Raw genomic sequence first — 14,547 nt, 5'->3', positions numbered from 1 at the left:
TTCTCTTTCACGGAAAACCTAGTTAGAACTAGTGCAGGGCTGATAGGCAACCATAGTGTTGGGACACAGGCTCCTTCTCTTTTGTCACTCTGACATCCTTAGGGTTTTAGCTTCATCTGATTGATACAAACTGGCTTGACACCATGACTTCATTCTTACCAGGCGAGAGGGAAAGGGGCGAGGCACATTCCTTCTGAAGTGCGTGACCGAGAAATTGCAAAAATTATTTCTGCTAACATCTCACTGCTGAGAACCTAATCTATGGCACGTTGGCTGCACAAATGCCTGGGAAATGTAGTCGCTATTCTGGGTGGTTAGAGGACTTCTATTACTATAGAAGGGGACAATAAGTATTGGGGGACAATTAGCAGTCTCTGTCCTGGGATGACCCCCCAAATGAAAGGGGGGATGGATTGTGGGGAGCTGAAAAAGCAACAGATGTCTACTACAACGCCTCTCCTCTGAGAACTCCAGTCCCTTCTATTCCCTTCAATCCTTGTGACCTAATTGTCCTTTGGGCATGTCTCAGGTCCCCTGAAATCTCCCATCATGTAGGCTTTGGGGTCGAGGCACCTCTGGTTTGGCTTATATTGTCAGCTTCCAGCCCAAGACTGGCATTTATTAGGGACTCAGAAAAATGTCTGTGGAACTAATCTGAGGTAGTAGTAGGTATTTCTGAATCAACTGCCTTCCATTCATTCATTCATCCATCCATCCAGCCAGCAAGCATCTATTATATGCTAGGTCCCGGGGAGTCAGCATCTTTTTATCAGACAAAACGACAGCCTTTTCATTTATGGCTCTTTTGGCTAGAGGGGTCTCTTGTACCATAGAGATATTTTTGCTAGAAAAGCAGATGCTGTTTAACTGAATCAAAGCTCTCTCTTTCTTAGGCATTGATACATTCCAACTTAGCATTTCCTCTAAGACTTGCACAGAGGCTGTCCCCAGTGGTCATTTGTGCTTTGGGCCAGCTCATTGTCAGGTTTCCTTGGTCTGGCAATGGTAACTTGCCCTTTCCTTTGGGGAACAACTCTTCCCTAGTCTCTGTGACCCACTGTCAGTCCTATTGCAGGGCCCCACCCTCTTGGGAAAGGCAATGACACAGGCTGGCCAATTGAAGAGATCTCTCTCTGGTCCAGGACTGTCAAGTAGGGTCAGTAAGACTTGATTTGTGGGTTGTTTAGATCCAGAGATGTGAGGATGTAGATTTAAGGTTGCCAGCAACCTTCTTTTCCAAGAGGAGAGAGATTACAGTACCTCAGTACTACCCCCCTCATTTCTTCTTGCTCTGCTGTTACATAAAGAAGTCACCTCTTTCCTCCTATTGAACTCCTGAATCTCAGCCCATTGAAGATCTTATTGTCAGTAGCAATTCTGGCTCCTGTATCTCCCGTCCACTCCTTCTCAATGGGTCCTTTTCCCTAGCTGTCAAATGTGCTCAGTTTGTTACAATGTGCAGTGGATATTTGTTTCTGGTCACTCAGGCTTCAACCTCCCTGCCGGGGAAAAAACTCTTGTGAGCAGTCTCAGTGGGGCAGTGGGTGCTCCTAGAGAGGCACTGGGCCAGGTATTCCTCCAGTTATGTCGGTCCAAGGGCAGAGGGCAGGTGGCCATAGCTCAGCCAAATGAACTGCCACTCCACTGGGATTTTGAATCTTGAGTTGAGAGACACATCAAGGACAATGGACAGGAAACCTTTCTATGGAGGTGGCACTGGGCAGCAAGTGGTTCCTCCTGTCGGGATCTGGAGTCACCTGGCTCCTGCCTTGAAGAATACAGATGAAAACATTAGCATCTGGAGCTCCCTGCGATCTTTTGACACATCCCCTTTTTGCTTACTTTTAAAAAAAAATTTTTTTTAGACTCCTGCTCTGTTGCCTAAGCTGGAGTGCAGTGGCACGATTTCGGCTCACTGCAACCTCCACCTCTTGGCTTCAAGCGATCCTCCTGCCTCAGCCTTGAGAGAAGAGGGGACTACAGGGGCATGCCACCATGCCCAGCTAAGTTTTCTTTTGTTTTGTTTTGTTTGTTTGTTTGTTTTTTGAGACGGAGTCTTGCTCTGTTGTCTAGACTGGAGAGTGCAATGGTGGCGTGATCTCGACTCACTGCAATCTCTACCTCCCAAGTTCAAGTGTCCCGATTCTCTTGTCTCAGCCTCTCAAGTAGCTGAGATTACAGGTGGACACCACCATGCCCGGCTAATTTTTTTGTATTTTTAGTAGAGATGGGGTTTCACCATGTTGGCCAGGCTGGTCTCAAACTCCTGGCCTCAAGTGATCCACCTGCTTGGCCTCCCAAAGTGCTGGGATTACAGGTGTGAGCCACTGTGCCCGGCCGTCCCTTTTTGCTTAACTTAACCAGACTTGTTTTCGGTTGTTTGAAATAAAGGAAACCTACTACAGGATGCAGCATATTAATACAAGCAAGCAAGCAAACAAAGAAAAAAGCATTAAAAAAATGCCTCTCTTGACCCCACATTCCTTCCCAAGTGACACCTTTCTTCTCCTCTTTATGGCATCTGCACACGCACCATCTCTAGTTCTCTCCTCCCGCTCACCCCCAACCCACGCCAGTGGCTTCTGCCTCTGCCACCTCACTGAAGGCGTTTGCTCCAAGCACTCTGTGTCATCATGATGTCCCAGTTTCCTGCTGTCCTTTCTGGCTGCTCCTCCACCCTTTGTCACCAGGTGACTCACAGATGGGTCCTAAGCCCTCTCCTCACTCTACTCTTTCCCTGAAGACCTTATCCACCCCTGTGACTCCAGCAACCACCCCATGTCCGTGACACCCAGACTTCTGAAAAACTCCGGTCCTTGGCAGGGCGTGATGGTTCACGCCTGTAGTCCTAGCACCTTGGGAAGCTGAGGTGGGCAGATCACTTGAGATCAGGAGTTCAAGACCTGGCCAACATGGTGAAACCCCATCTCTAGCAAAAATACAAAAATTAGCTGGGTGTGCTGATGGGCACCTAATCCCAGCTACTCAAGAGGCTGAGGCAGGAGAATCGCTTGAACCCGGGAGGTGGAGGTTGCAGTGAATCGAGATCACACTATTGCTCTCTAGCCTGGATGACAAGAGTGAAATCCCAAATCAAGGAAAGAAAACAGAAAAACCCCATCCAGTCCTATATGTGCAACCCGCCTGTCCACATGGTGCCTCAAACATCCCAGTGTGCCCCCACTGGACTCCTGAGTGCACCCCACACTCATTCCTCTTCTGTTAGGGTTCAGAGTCTCAGCAAATGGCAGTTGGCCCATGTGGTCCTCAGGCCTGAGCTGCTCTCTACCAAAGCAATCTACACATATCCATCCCCTCCTTTCTCCATGCAGTGCAGCTTGTACCTCCAGGACCCAACCCAGGAGGAGCTCAGTAAATATTTGATCAAGTGACTGATAGCAGCAATAACACTCCACGGGACACATTCACAAACACCCTCTTCCCCCAGCCTTGTTATGTAGATATAATTATTACCACCCTGCAGATGAGGAAACTGATGCCCAGAGAGATGAACAGTTTTACTTGGGTGTGGGGTTGCAGAGCCAGTGAATATGTGGGGGAGTTGAGATTGGAATTCAAGTCTGACTCCCCATTCTGGGTTCTCCCGGGGCAGCTGCCACAGCCAGGGGAGCCTCCTTGCCAGGGCATGAATGGAAGAAGGGGGCCAATTGGACAAGAAGCAAAGCCCTGGTGGTGAGGGCCAGCCAACTGTGTCCGCAGGTAGATTGCATGGCAGACATCTCCTGACGCCCAGCCCCAAGAATGCTTCCTTGAAACACACACAGTGAGGTTCTTGGTTCTTGAGATGTCCTGGGAGCTGAGAGCCCCAGGTTTGGGGCCTGGATCTGGCACCAACTCTCAGGGTAACCACAAGCAGTCCATCCCTTCTTGGGGCTCAGCTGACTTCACTAAAAAGGGAATATGAGTAAGATGCCTAAGATGTGGAAGCAGAGGTCCTAATTCCTGGACAGAGGCAGAAGTGGGTAGTGTCCTCGACAAATCCCCTATTTGCCTCCTTTAAGCAGGATCCCCCTACCCGCAGTGTGTGCTGGTGAGGACTAAGCCTGGGACCTGACGTGGACACCCCTGTGGGCATTTGGCCAACGGCAGCCATCTGCCAGAATCTCAGAGCTGCTCTCAGACCTCGCTGGAGATGGTTACTTGGGGCAGTCTGGATCTCTCTGAGCAAACTGAGGTCCTTTGCTCCCCAAACAGGGAGAATTAGAGATAGCGTTGGCTCGCAGGCACTAGAAGGGAGGAGCGCAGACCTCTCCGCACAGGGCTGGGCCAACAAGTTAGGGGTCCTGGGACAGCCGACAACAGAGAAGTGCCAACACTGGTGGGTCCGGAGTTGGTGGGTTCTTGGTCTAGCTGACTTCAAGAATGAAGTCACGAACCCTCGCAGTGTTAGTTCTTAAAGACGGTGTGTCCCGAGTTTGTTCCTTCTGATGTTCAGACGTGTCCGGGCTTTCTTCCTTCTGGTGGGTTCGTGGTCTCGCTGACTTCAGGAGTGAAGCTACAGACCTCCGCAGTCAGTGTTACAGCTCTTAATGGCCACATGCACTCATACAGTGAGCAACAACAAGATTTATAGCAAAGGGCAAGAGAACAAACCTTCCACAGCACCGAGGAGAACACAGCAGATTGCCAGGGACCCCCGCAGATTTGGGCAGCCTGCTTTTATTCCCTTATCTGACCCCACCCACATCCTGCTGATTGGTCCATCTTACAGAGAGCTGATTGGTCTGTTTTGACAGGGTGCTGATTGGTGCGCTTGCAAACCTTGAGCTAGACACAGAGTGCTGATTGGTGCCTTTACAATCCTCTGTCTAGACACGAAAGTTCTCCAAGTCCCCACCGGACTCAGGAGCCTAGCTGGCTTCACCTAGTGGATCCCGCCCTCCAACGGCAGGCGTAGCTGCCCGCCAGTCCCGCGCCATGCACCCGCACTCCTCAGCCCTTGGGCGGTTGATGGGACCTGGCGTCGCGGACCAGGGTGGGAGGCGTGGGCCACGCAGGAGCCCACAGCGGTGGGGAGGCTCGGGCATGGCGGGCTGCAGGTCCCGAGCCCTGCCCCGCGGGGAGGCAACTGAGGCCCGGCGAGAATTCGAGCGCAGCGCCGGCGGGCAGGCACTGCTGGGGGACCCGGCGCACCTCGGTCCGCCGAGCCACGCCCACCCGGAACTCGCGCTGGCCGGGGAGCGCCGCGAGCGGCCCCGGTTCCCGCCAGCGCTTCTCCCGCTACACCTCCTCGCAAGCAGAGGGAGCCGTTTCTGGCCTCCACCAGCCCAGAGAGGGGCTCCCACAGTGAAGCGGCGGTCTGAAGGGCTTCTCAAGCGCGGCCAAAGTGGGCGCCGAGGCTGAGGAGGCGCCGACAGCGAGTGAGGGCTGCGAGGGCTGCCAGCACGCTGTTACCTCTCACTGCGACCCAATTATGTGATACTGGAGCTCAGAGATAGTACAGTACCTCATACCATGCGGCCCTGGGTGGACAGCAGGAACCCCTTGCAGGTGGAGGGAGGCCGGGGCTGCCTGTCCCTGTGCCCTGAAGCTGGCCAGCGGTTGTGGAAACTGGGGGACGTTGAGGGAACGGTACGCCTAGGTCCTCAGCCTCAGTGTGGAACCTGGCGATCCCAGGGCCTGGGCTGGCTCCCCGCGTCGTGGGACCGGAAAGGCGCGGCGGCGCTGCGGAGAATTGCAGGGAAGAAGGCGGGCTCCGGTGGAGGTGGCTCATCCCCGCACGGTCACTGCCCTCGCCCGCTGTTGGGGTGCGCAGCAGGGAGACTGAAGGCCTCAAGTTGGGCTGGGTAGAGGCACGTGGGCGGGGAAAGGGGTAGTAGATTACTGGTCTTCAGGGGCGGGGCTGGAGATGCAACCCTGGGGAAGGAGTCTATCAAGGCTGGGCTCTTGGGGGGCGGTGGAGGGCTCCGGGGGCCAGGTCAGGCCAGAATCATGGAGCTCAAAGGACTGGAGTGAGGTTTGGGGTCCGTGAGGGTGGAGCTCCGAGGATGGGACTGTGGGTCCACGATTTCTGACCTGGGGCTGGAAAATTCGAGGCTAGTGGAGACCAGGCCTGGTATCCTAGAGGAAAGGGCCCTATAGGAAGGGGGTCTCATGGGCGGGATCGGGAGCCAGATAATTGTGAGAGGCGGGGCTGGGATGGCGAAGGCGAGAGGAAAGGGGTAGCCACCCGCGCGGAGATCTCAATGCGGGGCGTGGTGCGGAAGGGAACTGGAGCGAGGGGGCGGGGCTACGAGGAGGTGGACTTGGGGGGCTGGGTCTGGGGCTGGAGGATTGTGGGGAGCTGCGCCTATACACCCGGGACGGTGGGGTTGCGTCGGGGAAGTGAGAGTGTTGGGGGTTAGCCGGGCAGCCTGGAGAACAGGCGGTCGTGGTGCGCGCGGGGCCGAAAAGATCGAGGACAGTGGGGACCCGGCCTGAGGAGGGGTCGGGAAGGAGGAGTGGGGGCGCGCGGACGCAGGTCCCGGGGCGCAGCGGGGCGGGGGCGGGTTCCGGAGCGGGGCGGGCCCAGGTGAGCGAGGTCTCCGCCCGCCGCCCCTCCCGCCGCCCCGGTGCCGGCGGCCCCGCTGGCCCCTCCCTGTACCCGGCGCTGGCTCCGCGGGCCAGGCCGACGGCGGCGGGCGGCGTCTCGGGCCCAGGCCAGGTCGGCTCCGGCTCCATCTTGGGCCGCGGCACCTGGCACCTGTGGCGGCCGCATGAGCAGCGCTTCCCTCGGCATGCGCGGCCCCGGCGGGCGAGAGGGTGAGAGGCCGGCTCCGCGCGCGCCCGTGGGGGCGGGGGGCGTGGTGGGCCGCACCTCCCCCTTGCTGAGCCCTAGAACCCACTCCTCCCTGCTCCTGCGCTCAGACCCCCGGCATCCTGGCCCCTGGCCAGCACGCAGAGCCACCGGTGACCGCATCGCACTCCCCGCTCTCCGCCTCTCATTGTCCTGCCCTGTCTTGTTCCCTCTTTCACGTTTCCTCTGCCCATCCTCCCATTTTTCACAAGTCTGTCTGGGACCCTGTCTCCTTCGGCCTCCACCCCTGCTGCCATCGCTCCTCCCTCTCCCCTTCTTCCTCTTCCCTTCCTTCAGCCTCCTGCGCCGCCTACCCCGCCCCCAGCCTTGCTGCCCTTTGGCTCCTCCTGCCCCGCATCCTTACCCCGGCCCACAGCCCCATTTGCCTGCAGTCGCTGCCTTTGCTTCTGAGAAGGTCTGTAGCCTCGTTTCGGGCCCGTATTGAGCCCCCTTCTCCCTAAGTCCGGGTGGGCTTTGTGCAGCAGGGGCGGGAAGGGAGCTGTGCTGGGCGAGGCTGCGTGGTGCGGTGCGTTCAGGCCTTTGGCCCCACAGCAGGGGCGGCCTGTGCTTGGCGTGCAGAGTGCAACTGGGTAGGCGCTGTTACTGCAAACGGGCCTGTGTGTCCCAGGCTGGGGCGTAACTGCTTGTGAGCCTGCAGATGGGGACACACCGGCCGCCTAGGCTGCTTCTAGGCTGAGGCACCTTCTCCACCTAGCTGCCCCCCAGGGAGTGTGGGCAAATCCTCCCCAGGGGAGGAATGTTGGGCGCCTAGGCCTCTTCCTGGTGAGCAGAGCCTCATCCATGGGGTCACTGACCCCACAGTTAACCCAGAACCCTTTGCTGGCACAGCTTGTGACCTGGGGCATGTAGCCCTTAAGGCACGTTCATTGTGAAGGGCAGGTTTTGTCTCCTCCAAACCCTCCATTTAGGAATGCTGCCTGCTGCGTTGCCCAGGGTTGGCCCTGAGTGTTCCTATCAATCGCCGTTCACTCTGGGGTGGATTAAACCACCTCCTGGAGGGTGCTGTATCCCCACTGTGCTATGGGGGGTTTGTGTTGTGTGCATTCCTGCCTGGTCCCTGAGAGGTAAGGTCCATATTTTAACATAGAACCAGTTTTCCTGCCTGACTGTATAAGTTTGCTTTTTCTATTTTGGTTTTGCTGGACACATAAGTCATCATCCAAACGCTTGCCACTTAACAAGAGAGGACTTGGGCCAGGCGCTGTGGCTCACGCCTATAATCCCAGCACTTTGGGAGGCCGAGGCAGGCGGATCATCTGGGGTCAGGAGTTCGAGACCAGCCTGGCCAACATGGCAAAAACCCCATCTCTACTAAAAATACAAAAATTAACTGGGCGCGGTGGTGCTCGCCTGTAGTCCCAGCTGCCGGGAAACTAAGGTGGGAGAATCGCGTGAACCCAGGAGGCAGAGGTTGCAGTGAGCGGAGATTGAGCCATTGCACTCCATCCTGGGAGACAGAGCAAGACTGTGTCTCACAAACAAACAAACGAACAAAGCCAAGAGGGGACTTAGATGGATGCCATAGTGTCGTCTGAGATGGAGTCCACTTGTGGTGGTCTTGGTAGTCCCCCTGGGCATATCCCAAAGGCCTGGGTTCCTCTGCTGGGGCAGCATCGTGGGAGCTGGACTCTCTAAGTTGACCCAACGGTTTCTATGTTTGGGCTAGTCTGGAAGTGTCTGAGAAGTGGGGGCTTTTTACTCAAAATGACATTGGTTGATTGCTACATAGGTGGTTGATCTTGCAGTTGCCGACACGTGGAACCTGAGGCAGCAGGACAGCCTGGCGTTGGCCACGGGACATTGGCCACAGCCATAGCAACTTCGGCATCAAATGGGGCAGGAGAGAGAACATTAAGGTATCGTTCAAAAAACACTAGTGTCTTAGATACTTCTGTATGCCTCTTCTTTATCTCGTCCTAAAAGATCTTCGCAGGGTCCCATTAGGGCAAAACCAGAACCTTCTGCATGGTTATAAAGGCAGGGTGGGCATGCCGTTCTGGGCATTTAAAGTGCAGACTCTAGACTTGTATGCATGCGTAGCCTCCTAGGTTAAGATTTAAAATAGGCTCTGGGAAACCTACTTTGGTAATAGGGAGACTGGGGACACTGATGGTGACTTGATTCTAGGATGGGATGAAGGTAGCGAGGATGGGAAGCAAGACGAGGCTAACCTATGGGGTGTCTCGATGGCTTCTGAAAAGGGCCTGTCTGCCCCCCAGTACTAATACTTGTTATACCGTGAACTTCAGCTGCTCTTGATGGGAGAGGAGAGAGAAGATTATTGTTAACAAACACTGTTGCAGACAGTGCGCATGCTGTCACATTTAGTCTTCACAACAACCCTGCAGGATGGGGATTTACTTCTGTTTTGCAGATTGGAGAAACTGAGGCTCAAAGAAGTTAGGGGTCCACCTGTGAGCACATGCACAGGAAGGGAAAGAGCCGCCATTGGAAGCAGAGCCCTGCCCCTTCCTCCTCACACCTGGCTCCCTGGGAGGCCCCTCCTCTGGCCTAGTACACAGCATTGTGACAGGCAGTATGGAAGCCTCTTTCCCGCAGTGCTCCCCTCAGAGCCCTTCCTTCTGTGCTGGGAAGGCCAGGTTGTAGTTGGCCAGGTCAGTTCCTTGGGGTTCTGAATTAGCAACTTTCAGCCGTGTGTTCTTTGACATTTCTGAGCTTCTCCAGGCCTCAGTTTTGTCACCTGCCACTTTTGGAGGGGGAAGGGGGACGGGAACCAGTAGCCCACCACAGGGGTCTCTGGGTGGTGACTAGCCCTGGGTGCTGGGCAGCCCTCTGGTGAGACAGGCATAGTGGGATGCTCGTTGCTGATGGCTTCTCAGTGGGTCTTGGTGGGGGTCTGAGGACCTCATTCCACCTGTCTCCTCAGGGGCCAGAGGCTGCTGGCCTGGCTGTTTGTGGCCCCCTCTCTGGGAGGGTGGTGGGTTTGGCCAGAAGCTGTGTAGGTGTCCAGATGGGCCTTCCCTGGGGTCTTGGACCTGCAAATGAGTGGTTTTCTCCCTGCCAGGGGCTGTCCCAGTCAGGAGGAACACCTCCCGCCCTCCTCATTCTTGCAGCCTCAGGAGCTGCTAAGAAGCAGTTGGGCAGGTGGGGATCCACTCAGTGACTTGTTCCATGGCATGTCATAAGCACGATTGGCAGGGCCAGGCCAGATCAGTAAAAAGGTCGAGAGCTGTGAGGCACAGGCCTGCTCAGTGCTCGAAGGGGAGAGGAGCTCAGATGTCCCCGAGCTGTGTGCCCTTGGGGGTCACTAAGCCTCTCTGAGCTTATGGAATTCTCCTGTCTGTAGAATGGAGATAATGACTGTCTCAAGAGGTTGCTTGCACAGTTACATGAGACAATGTGTGCAAAGGATGTGGCACATGCCTGGCCCTTGGCGAGTGATCAGGCCCTGGCAGCTGTTATTACCATCGCTGTTACAGGCTTTATTGCCCTCCTTTGTTTGTATGTCCATCTTAGAGCTCATTGAGGGCAGGGTCTGGGTCAGAACCCTCTCTTGGCTACTCCTCCTTTTCCTGATCCTCCCAGGGACAAGTCTGGTTTCAGCCCCGTGAAGCAGCTGGGATGGGACATCCTTACCAGGCTGATGCTGTGTTCAGAGCTGCACAGTCCAGTACAGTAGCCATTAGCCTCATGTGGCCAGTTAGATCCAAATAAAACTTAAACATTCAGTGTCTCAGTTGCAGTGGCCCCCTGCCGAGTGCTTGGTACCCACATGCCATTGGTACCTACCTATTAGCACAGGGTAGAATCTTTCCATCATTGCAGGAAGTTGTGCAGCGCTGGAGTCTCAGGGACTATAGCACCAGTATCATCCTCACTGTGGCTCAACAGCCACCAGCCGTCTCCTGAGTGCTGGGCTGCCAAGACATTTGTAATTACACAGAAACCGAGTCCCACAGCCCTTCCCGAATTTCCTCTTGGGTAGCCTTGCTCACCTGGCCGGGGAGGTTGTTTCCTGGCAGTCCTTATCAGCTTAGGGTGGGAGGGCAGGACTGGGATTGCACAAATGCAGCTGCTGCCTCCTGTCCCCACCCTGTTTCTCCAGCCTCTCCTGCCTGTCAAGGAGCCCCAGAGTGCTCTTCCTAATTCACTGCTGTGGCCAGGGCCAAGGTGACCCAGACACTTTGACCCCAGTGCTCCCCTCATGCCTCTTTCCTCCTGCCCACCCTGCTCTCCACCTGAACACGTTCTTGCTTCTCTCACTCCAGGCCTGACTTATGTGGCTGGTCCTCCGGGAAGCCTTTTCTCATCTCTCGCCCTAAGTGAGCTCTCCTGCCTTGGCGGGGCCCTCCCTCAGACCCCATTTTTGGCACTCAGCGCCCTCCTCTGTGGGTGTGTTCTTGTATTTGCTTGTTCTCTTGGTTAGGTACACAGGAGATATTCTCTGAGTGCCAACTACATGTCAGGTCAGTGCTGGGTGTTGGACAGCCAGAGGGGAGCAGGCCTCAGGCCAGGCTTTGCCAACTTCAGGCTGGTGGGGAGGCTGACAGTTGGCCGAACTGTTCGATCCAGGCCCAGTGCTTGGTCAGGGATGAAGGCTGCCTGGCTGGAGAGTCAGGAAAGGGGCCCCAGGAAGAGACGCTGAGGTGGAGAGGGTCAGAGCTGCCCTAGGCTGCAGCTGGGTCAGGGGCCAGGGTAGTCTTTATGGCTGGGGGAAGTGACAGCGATGGCAGGGAGGGTGGGGGACAGTGAGGATGCAGGTACACTGGGCAAGAGGGGGGTTAAATGTCATGCAGGGTAGGTCTGATTGGTGGTACTGGGTGGGCATCTTATCTCACTGCTGCACTGTCCCCAAGAGTACAAAAAGGTCTGAATGAATCCCATGTTCCCTAGCCCTAGAGCTGGGGACGCAGTAGGGGCTCAGGAGATGGCTGTGGAATCAATGACCAGATGCTGAATGAGTCCCTCATGGAAAAAGCTGACGCGTGGGGCCTCTCCCTGCCCCTGGAGCTGGAGGTGGGAGTCAGGGAACCCTAGAGACATGCCAGCTCAGCCAGGCTAGGCCAGGGAGGATGGGGGTGGTTGGGGAAGCCCAGGGTGATTCTCAGTGTCCTCCAGTCATTGCTCCCTCATCCCCTGAACTTTCTCTGAGCTCCCACTCTGTACCAAGGAGACCCTGTCCACAGTGAGTTGGATACTGCCAGTCCCAGGAGGAAGTAGCCCAGTGTTGGGCTGTCCAGCTGTGCCCGTTAAGAGGCCATAGTACTTCCGTACTGGTTGACTAATAGCTGTTATCCCACAGCCCCACCCCCTAGGGCTGCAGTTTCGCTCTCAAAGCCCCGGCAGACTTGGCCCTCTCCCTTCCCCTCCCACACAAGCCAGCCAGTAAAGAGTCGAGAGCGGAAAGAGTGGCGGCCTCCAGGACCCCACCCAAGGGCAGATTCTAAGTGCTTGGGACTGATGATGAGATAATTTGCAGTGTCATCCTTGTGTCTAATGTGAGATGACCTTGATTTGAAGTGTCTGGTGTCTTGTCACCGCCTTGTGTACAACCGTATGCAAGTACCAGTCAGGCAGGCTGGGACTGAAGCTGGCTCCCTGGTGAACCTAGCACTGTGGGAGCTCACAGTAGAACCAGCTTAGGTGCTGCCACCCAACTCAACTCCACTCCCTCCCTTTCTCTCTTCTGCAGGCAGCCATGAGCTCCAGCCGCCCTGAGCCGGGTCCCTGGGCACCCCTGAGCCCCCGCCTTCAGCCCCTGTCCCAGAGCTCTTCCAGCCTGCTGGGTGAAGGCCAGGAACAGAGGCCAGAGCTCCGCAAGAGTGCCAGCAGCACCGTGTGGCAGGCCCAGCTGGGCAAGGCCAGCACCAGACCCCAGGCCCCGGAGGAAGAGGGGAACCCGCCTGAGAGCATGGAGCTGGCGCGGGCCTCTGGCCCTGAGGCACGACCCAGTGCTGGAGGCCACTGGCGGAGCAGCACTGTGGGCAATGTGTCCACCATGGGCGGTGGTGACCTGTGTCGCCTGCGGGCCCCCAGTGCTGCTGCTATGCAGAGGAGCCACTCGGACCTGGTCCGTAGCACCCAGATGCGGGGACACAGTGGTGCTCGGAAGGCCAGTCTCAGCTGCTCAGCCCTTGGCAGCAGCCCTGTCCACAGGGCTCAGCTGCAGCCGGGTGGTACTTCTGGCCAGGGTGGCCAGGCCCTTGCAGGCCTGGAAAAGGACCTGGCTCCTGAGGATGGGACTTCTAACTCAGCCTGGATGCTGGGGGCGAGTCAGTCGTCAGTGCCACCACTAAACCTGGGGGACACAACTGCCCACAGCAGCAGTGCCCAAGCTGAGCCCAAAGCCGCTGAACAGCTGGCTACCACCGCCTGCCATGCTCTGCCCCCAGCTGCTCTACTCTGTGGCGTGAGGGAGATGGGAGCTGGTGGCTGCTGCCATGCCCTACCTGCCACAGGGATCCTGGCCTTTCCCAAACTAGTGGCGTCAGTGAGCGAGTCTGGGCTGCAGGCTCAGCATGGGGTGAAGATCCACTGTAGGTTGTCTGGGGGGCTCCCTGGGCACTCCCATTGCTGTGCCCACCCTTGGGGTCCCACCGGGTTAGTCCCAGAGCCTGGCTCTAGGACCAAAGATGTGTGGACCATGACCTCAGCCAATGACTTGGCCCCTGCAGAGGCATCCCTGCTGTCAGCCCAGGATGCTGGTGTGCAGGCGGCCCCAGTGGCAGCCTGCAAGGCTGTGGCCACCAGTCCGTCCCTGGAAGCACCTGCAGCCCTGCATGTGTTCCCAGAGGTAACACTGGGGTCCAGCCTGGAGGAGATGCCGTCCCCTGTGCGGGATGTGCGATGGGATGCTGAGGGCATGACATGGGAGGTGTACGGAGCTGCGGTGGACCCAGAGGTACTCGGTGTGGCCATCCAGAAGCACCTGGAGATGCAGTTTGAGCAGCTGCAGCGAGCGCCCACCAGCGAGGACAGCCTGTCTGTGGAGGGCCGGAGGGGACCACTGCGGGCTGTCATGCAGTCCCTGCGGCGCCCCAGCTGCTGTGGCTGCTCCAGTGCGGCCCCTGAGTGAGGAGCTGTGGCCCTTGGAGCTGGCCTGGGCCCACTGACTTTATCCTAGACCTGGGCCAGGGATGATGGGGGCTCCGTGCCCCCTGGACCCACCGGCAGCTGGGCACATCTCTCACCTGAACATCGGCTGCCTCCGGACCACAGGACTGCAGCCTGGGGCTTCCTGCCCCACACAGCTGGGCTGTTTTCTTAAGGGCTTGATTTCGAAGGGCCACATCTCTGCACCTTGTGGGTTCTCAACTTTGAGACAGGGCTTTAGCACTATGCAGAGGGGAGATCCTGAGTTTTCTGTAAAAAATGACCTTTTGTTCACTCCACCCTCAGAACTCTGCCATGTTGCCTCCTCAGACTCTTGGCTTTATTTGAAAGCAGTGCTGAGAAATAGTGAATTCTCGACATAAAGTGTGAGGCCCCAGTGACAGGGACTGCCCGGGGTTTAGGGAAGGGGACTAATGTTATCAGAGGCCTGCTGTGTACCACATACTGTGCTTGTCCTGTCTTCACCTCTTCATCCTGGTTTACAGATGAAATGACAGACATTTGTCAAGGCTGTAGCCGTTGTGCCCCACACTGGACAGCTTGAAGAGGTGGGACTGAGATTCAAAGCCAGGGCTGGCTGAGCCTAGGGTGTTTCCCCATAGCATGTGCCCGGTTTAGTCAGTGCAGTCATGTACAAGGAGAATTTACTGAGCCCA

The 14,547-nt window shown here is 56.7% G+C and overlaps 1 protein-coding gene across 2 annotated transcripts; it reads left to right on the top strand.

The window, feature by feature from the left end:
- Positions 1–8,583: 8,583 nt before the first annotated feature.
- On the top strand, positions 8,584–14,169 carry GPRIN2 (G protein regulated inducer of neurite outgrowth 2). Of its 2 annotated transcripts, none has more exons than XM_050803882.1 (2): positions 8,584–8,673; positions 12,471–14,169. In XM_050803882.1, exon 2 carries the CDS (start codon positions 12,477–12,479, stop codon positions 13,851–13,853), a length of 1,377 nt encoding a protein of 458 aa, XP_050659839.1. In that variant the 5' UTR covers positions 8,584–8,673; positions 12,471–12,476; the 3' UTR covers positions 13,854–14,169. The 2 variants fall into 2 exon arrangements, with proteins under 2 accessions (XP_050659839.1, XP_050659840.1); XM_050803883.1 differs by lacking the exon at positions 8,584–8,673 and adding an exon at positions 11,630–11,794.
- The last annotated feature ends 378 nt before the right edge of the window (positions 14,170–14,547 follow it).

The sequence above is a fragment of the Macaca thibetana genome, chromosome 9, assembly GCF_024542745.1.
Source record: "Macaca thibetana thibetana isolate TM-01 chromosome 9, ASM2454274v1, whole genome shotgun sequence".
Taxonomy (NCBI): Eukaryota; Metazoa; Chordata; class Mammalia; order Primates; family Cercopithecidae; genus Macaca; species Macaca thibetana.
The sequence above is the reverse complement of the archived record's forward strand: the minus strand, read 5'-3'. Positions and strand labels throughout refer to the sequence as shown.

Coding starts and splice junctions, on each gene's coding strand:
- GPRIN2 (XM_050803883.1), top strand. CDS start 11,729: ATGCTGAATGAGTCCCTCATGGAAAAAGCTGACGCGTGGGGCCTCTCC. Junction 11,795..12,470: donor CCCTGCCCCTGGAGCTGGAG/GTGGGAGTCAGG, acceptor TCTCTTCTGCAG/GCAGCCATGAGCTCCAGCCG.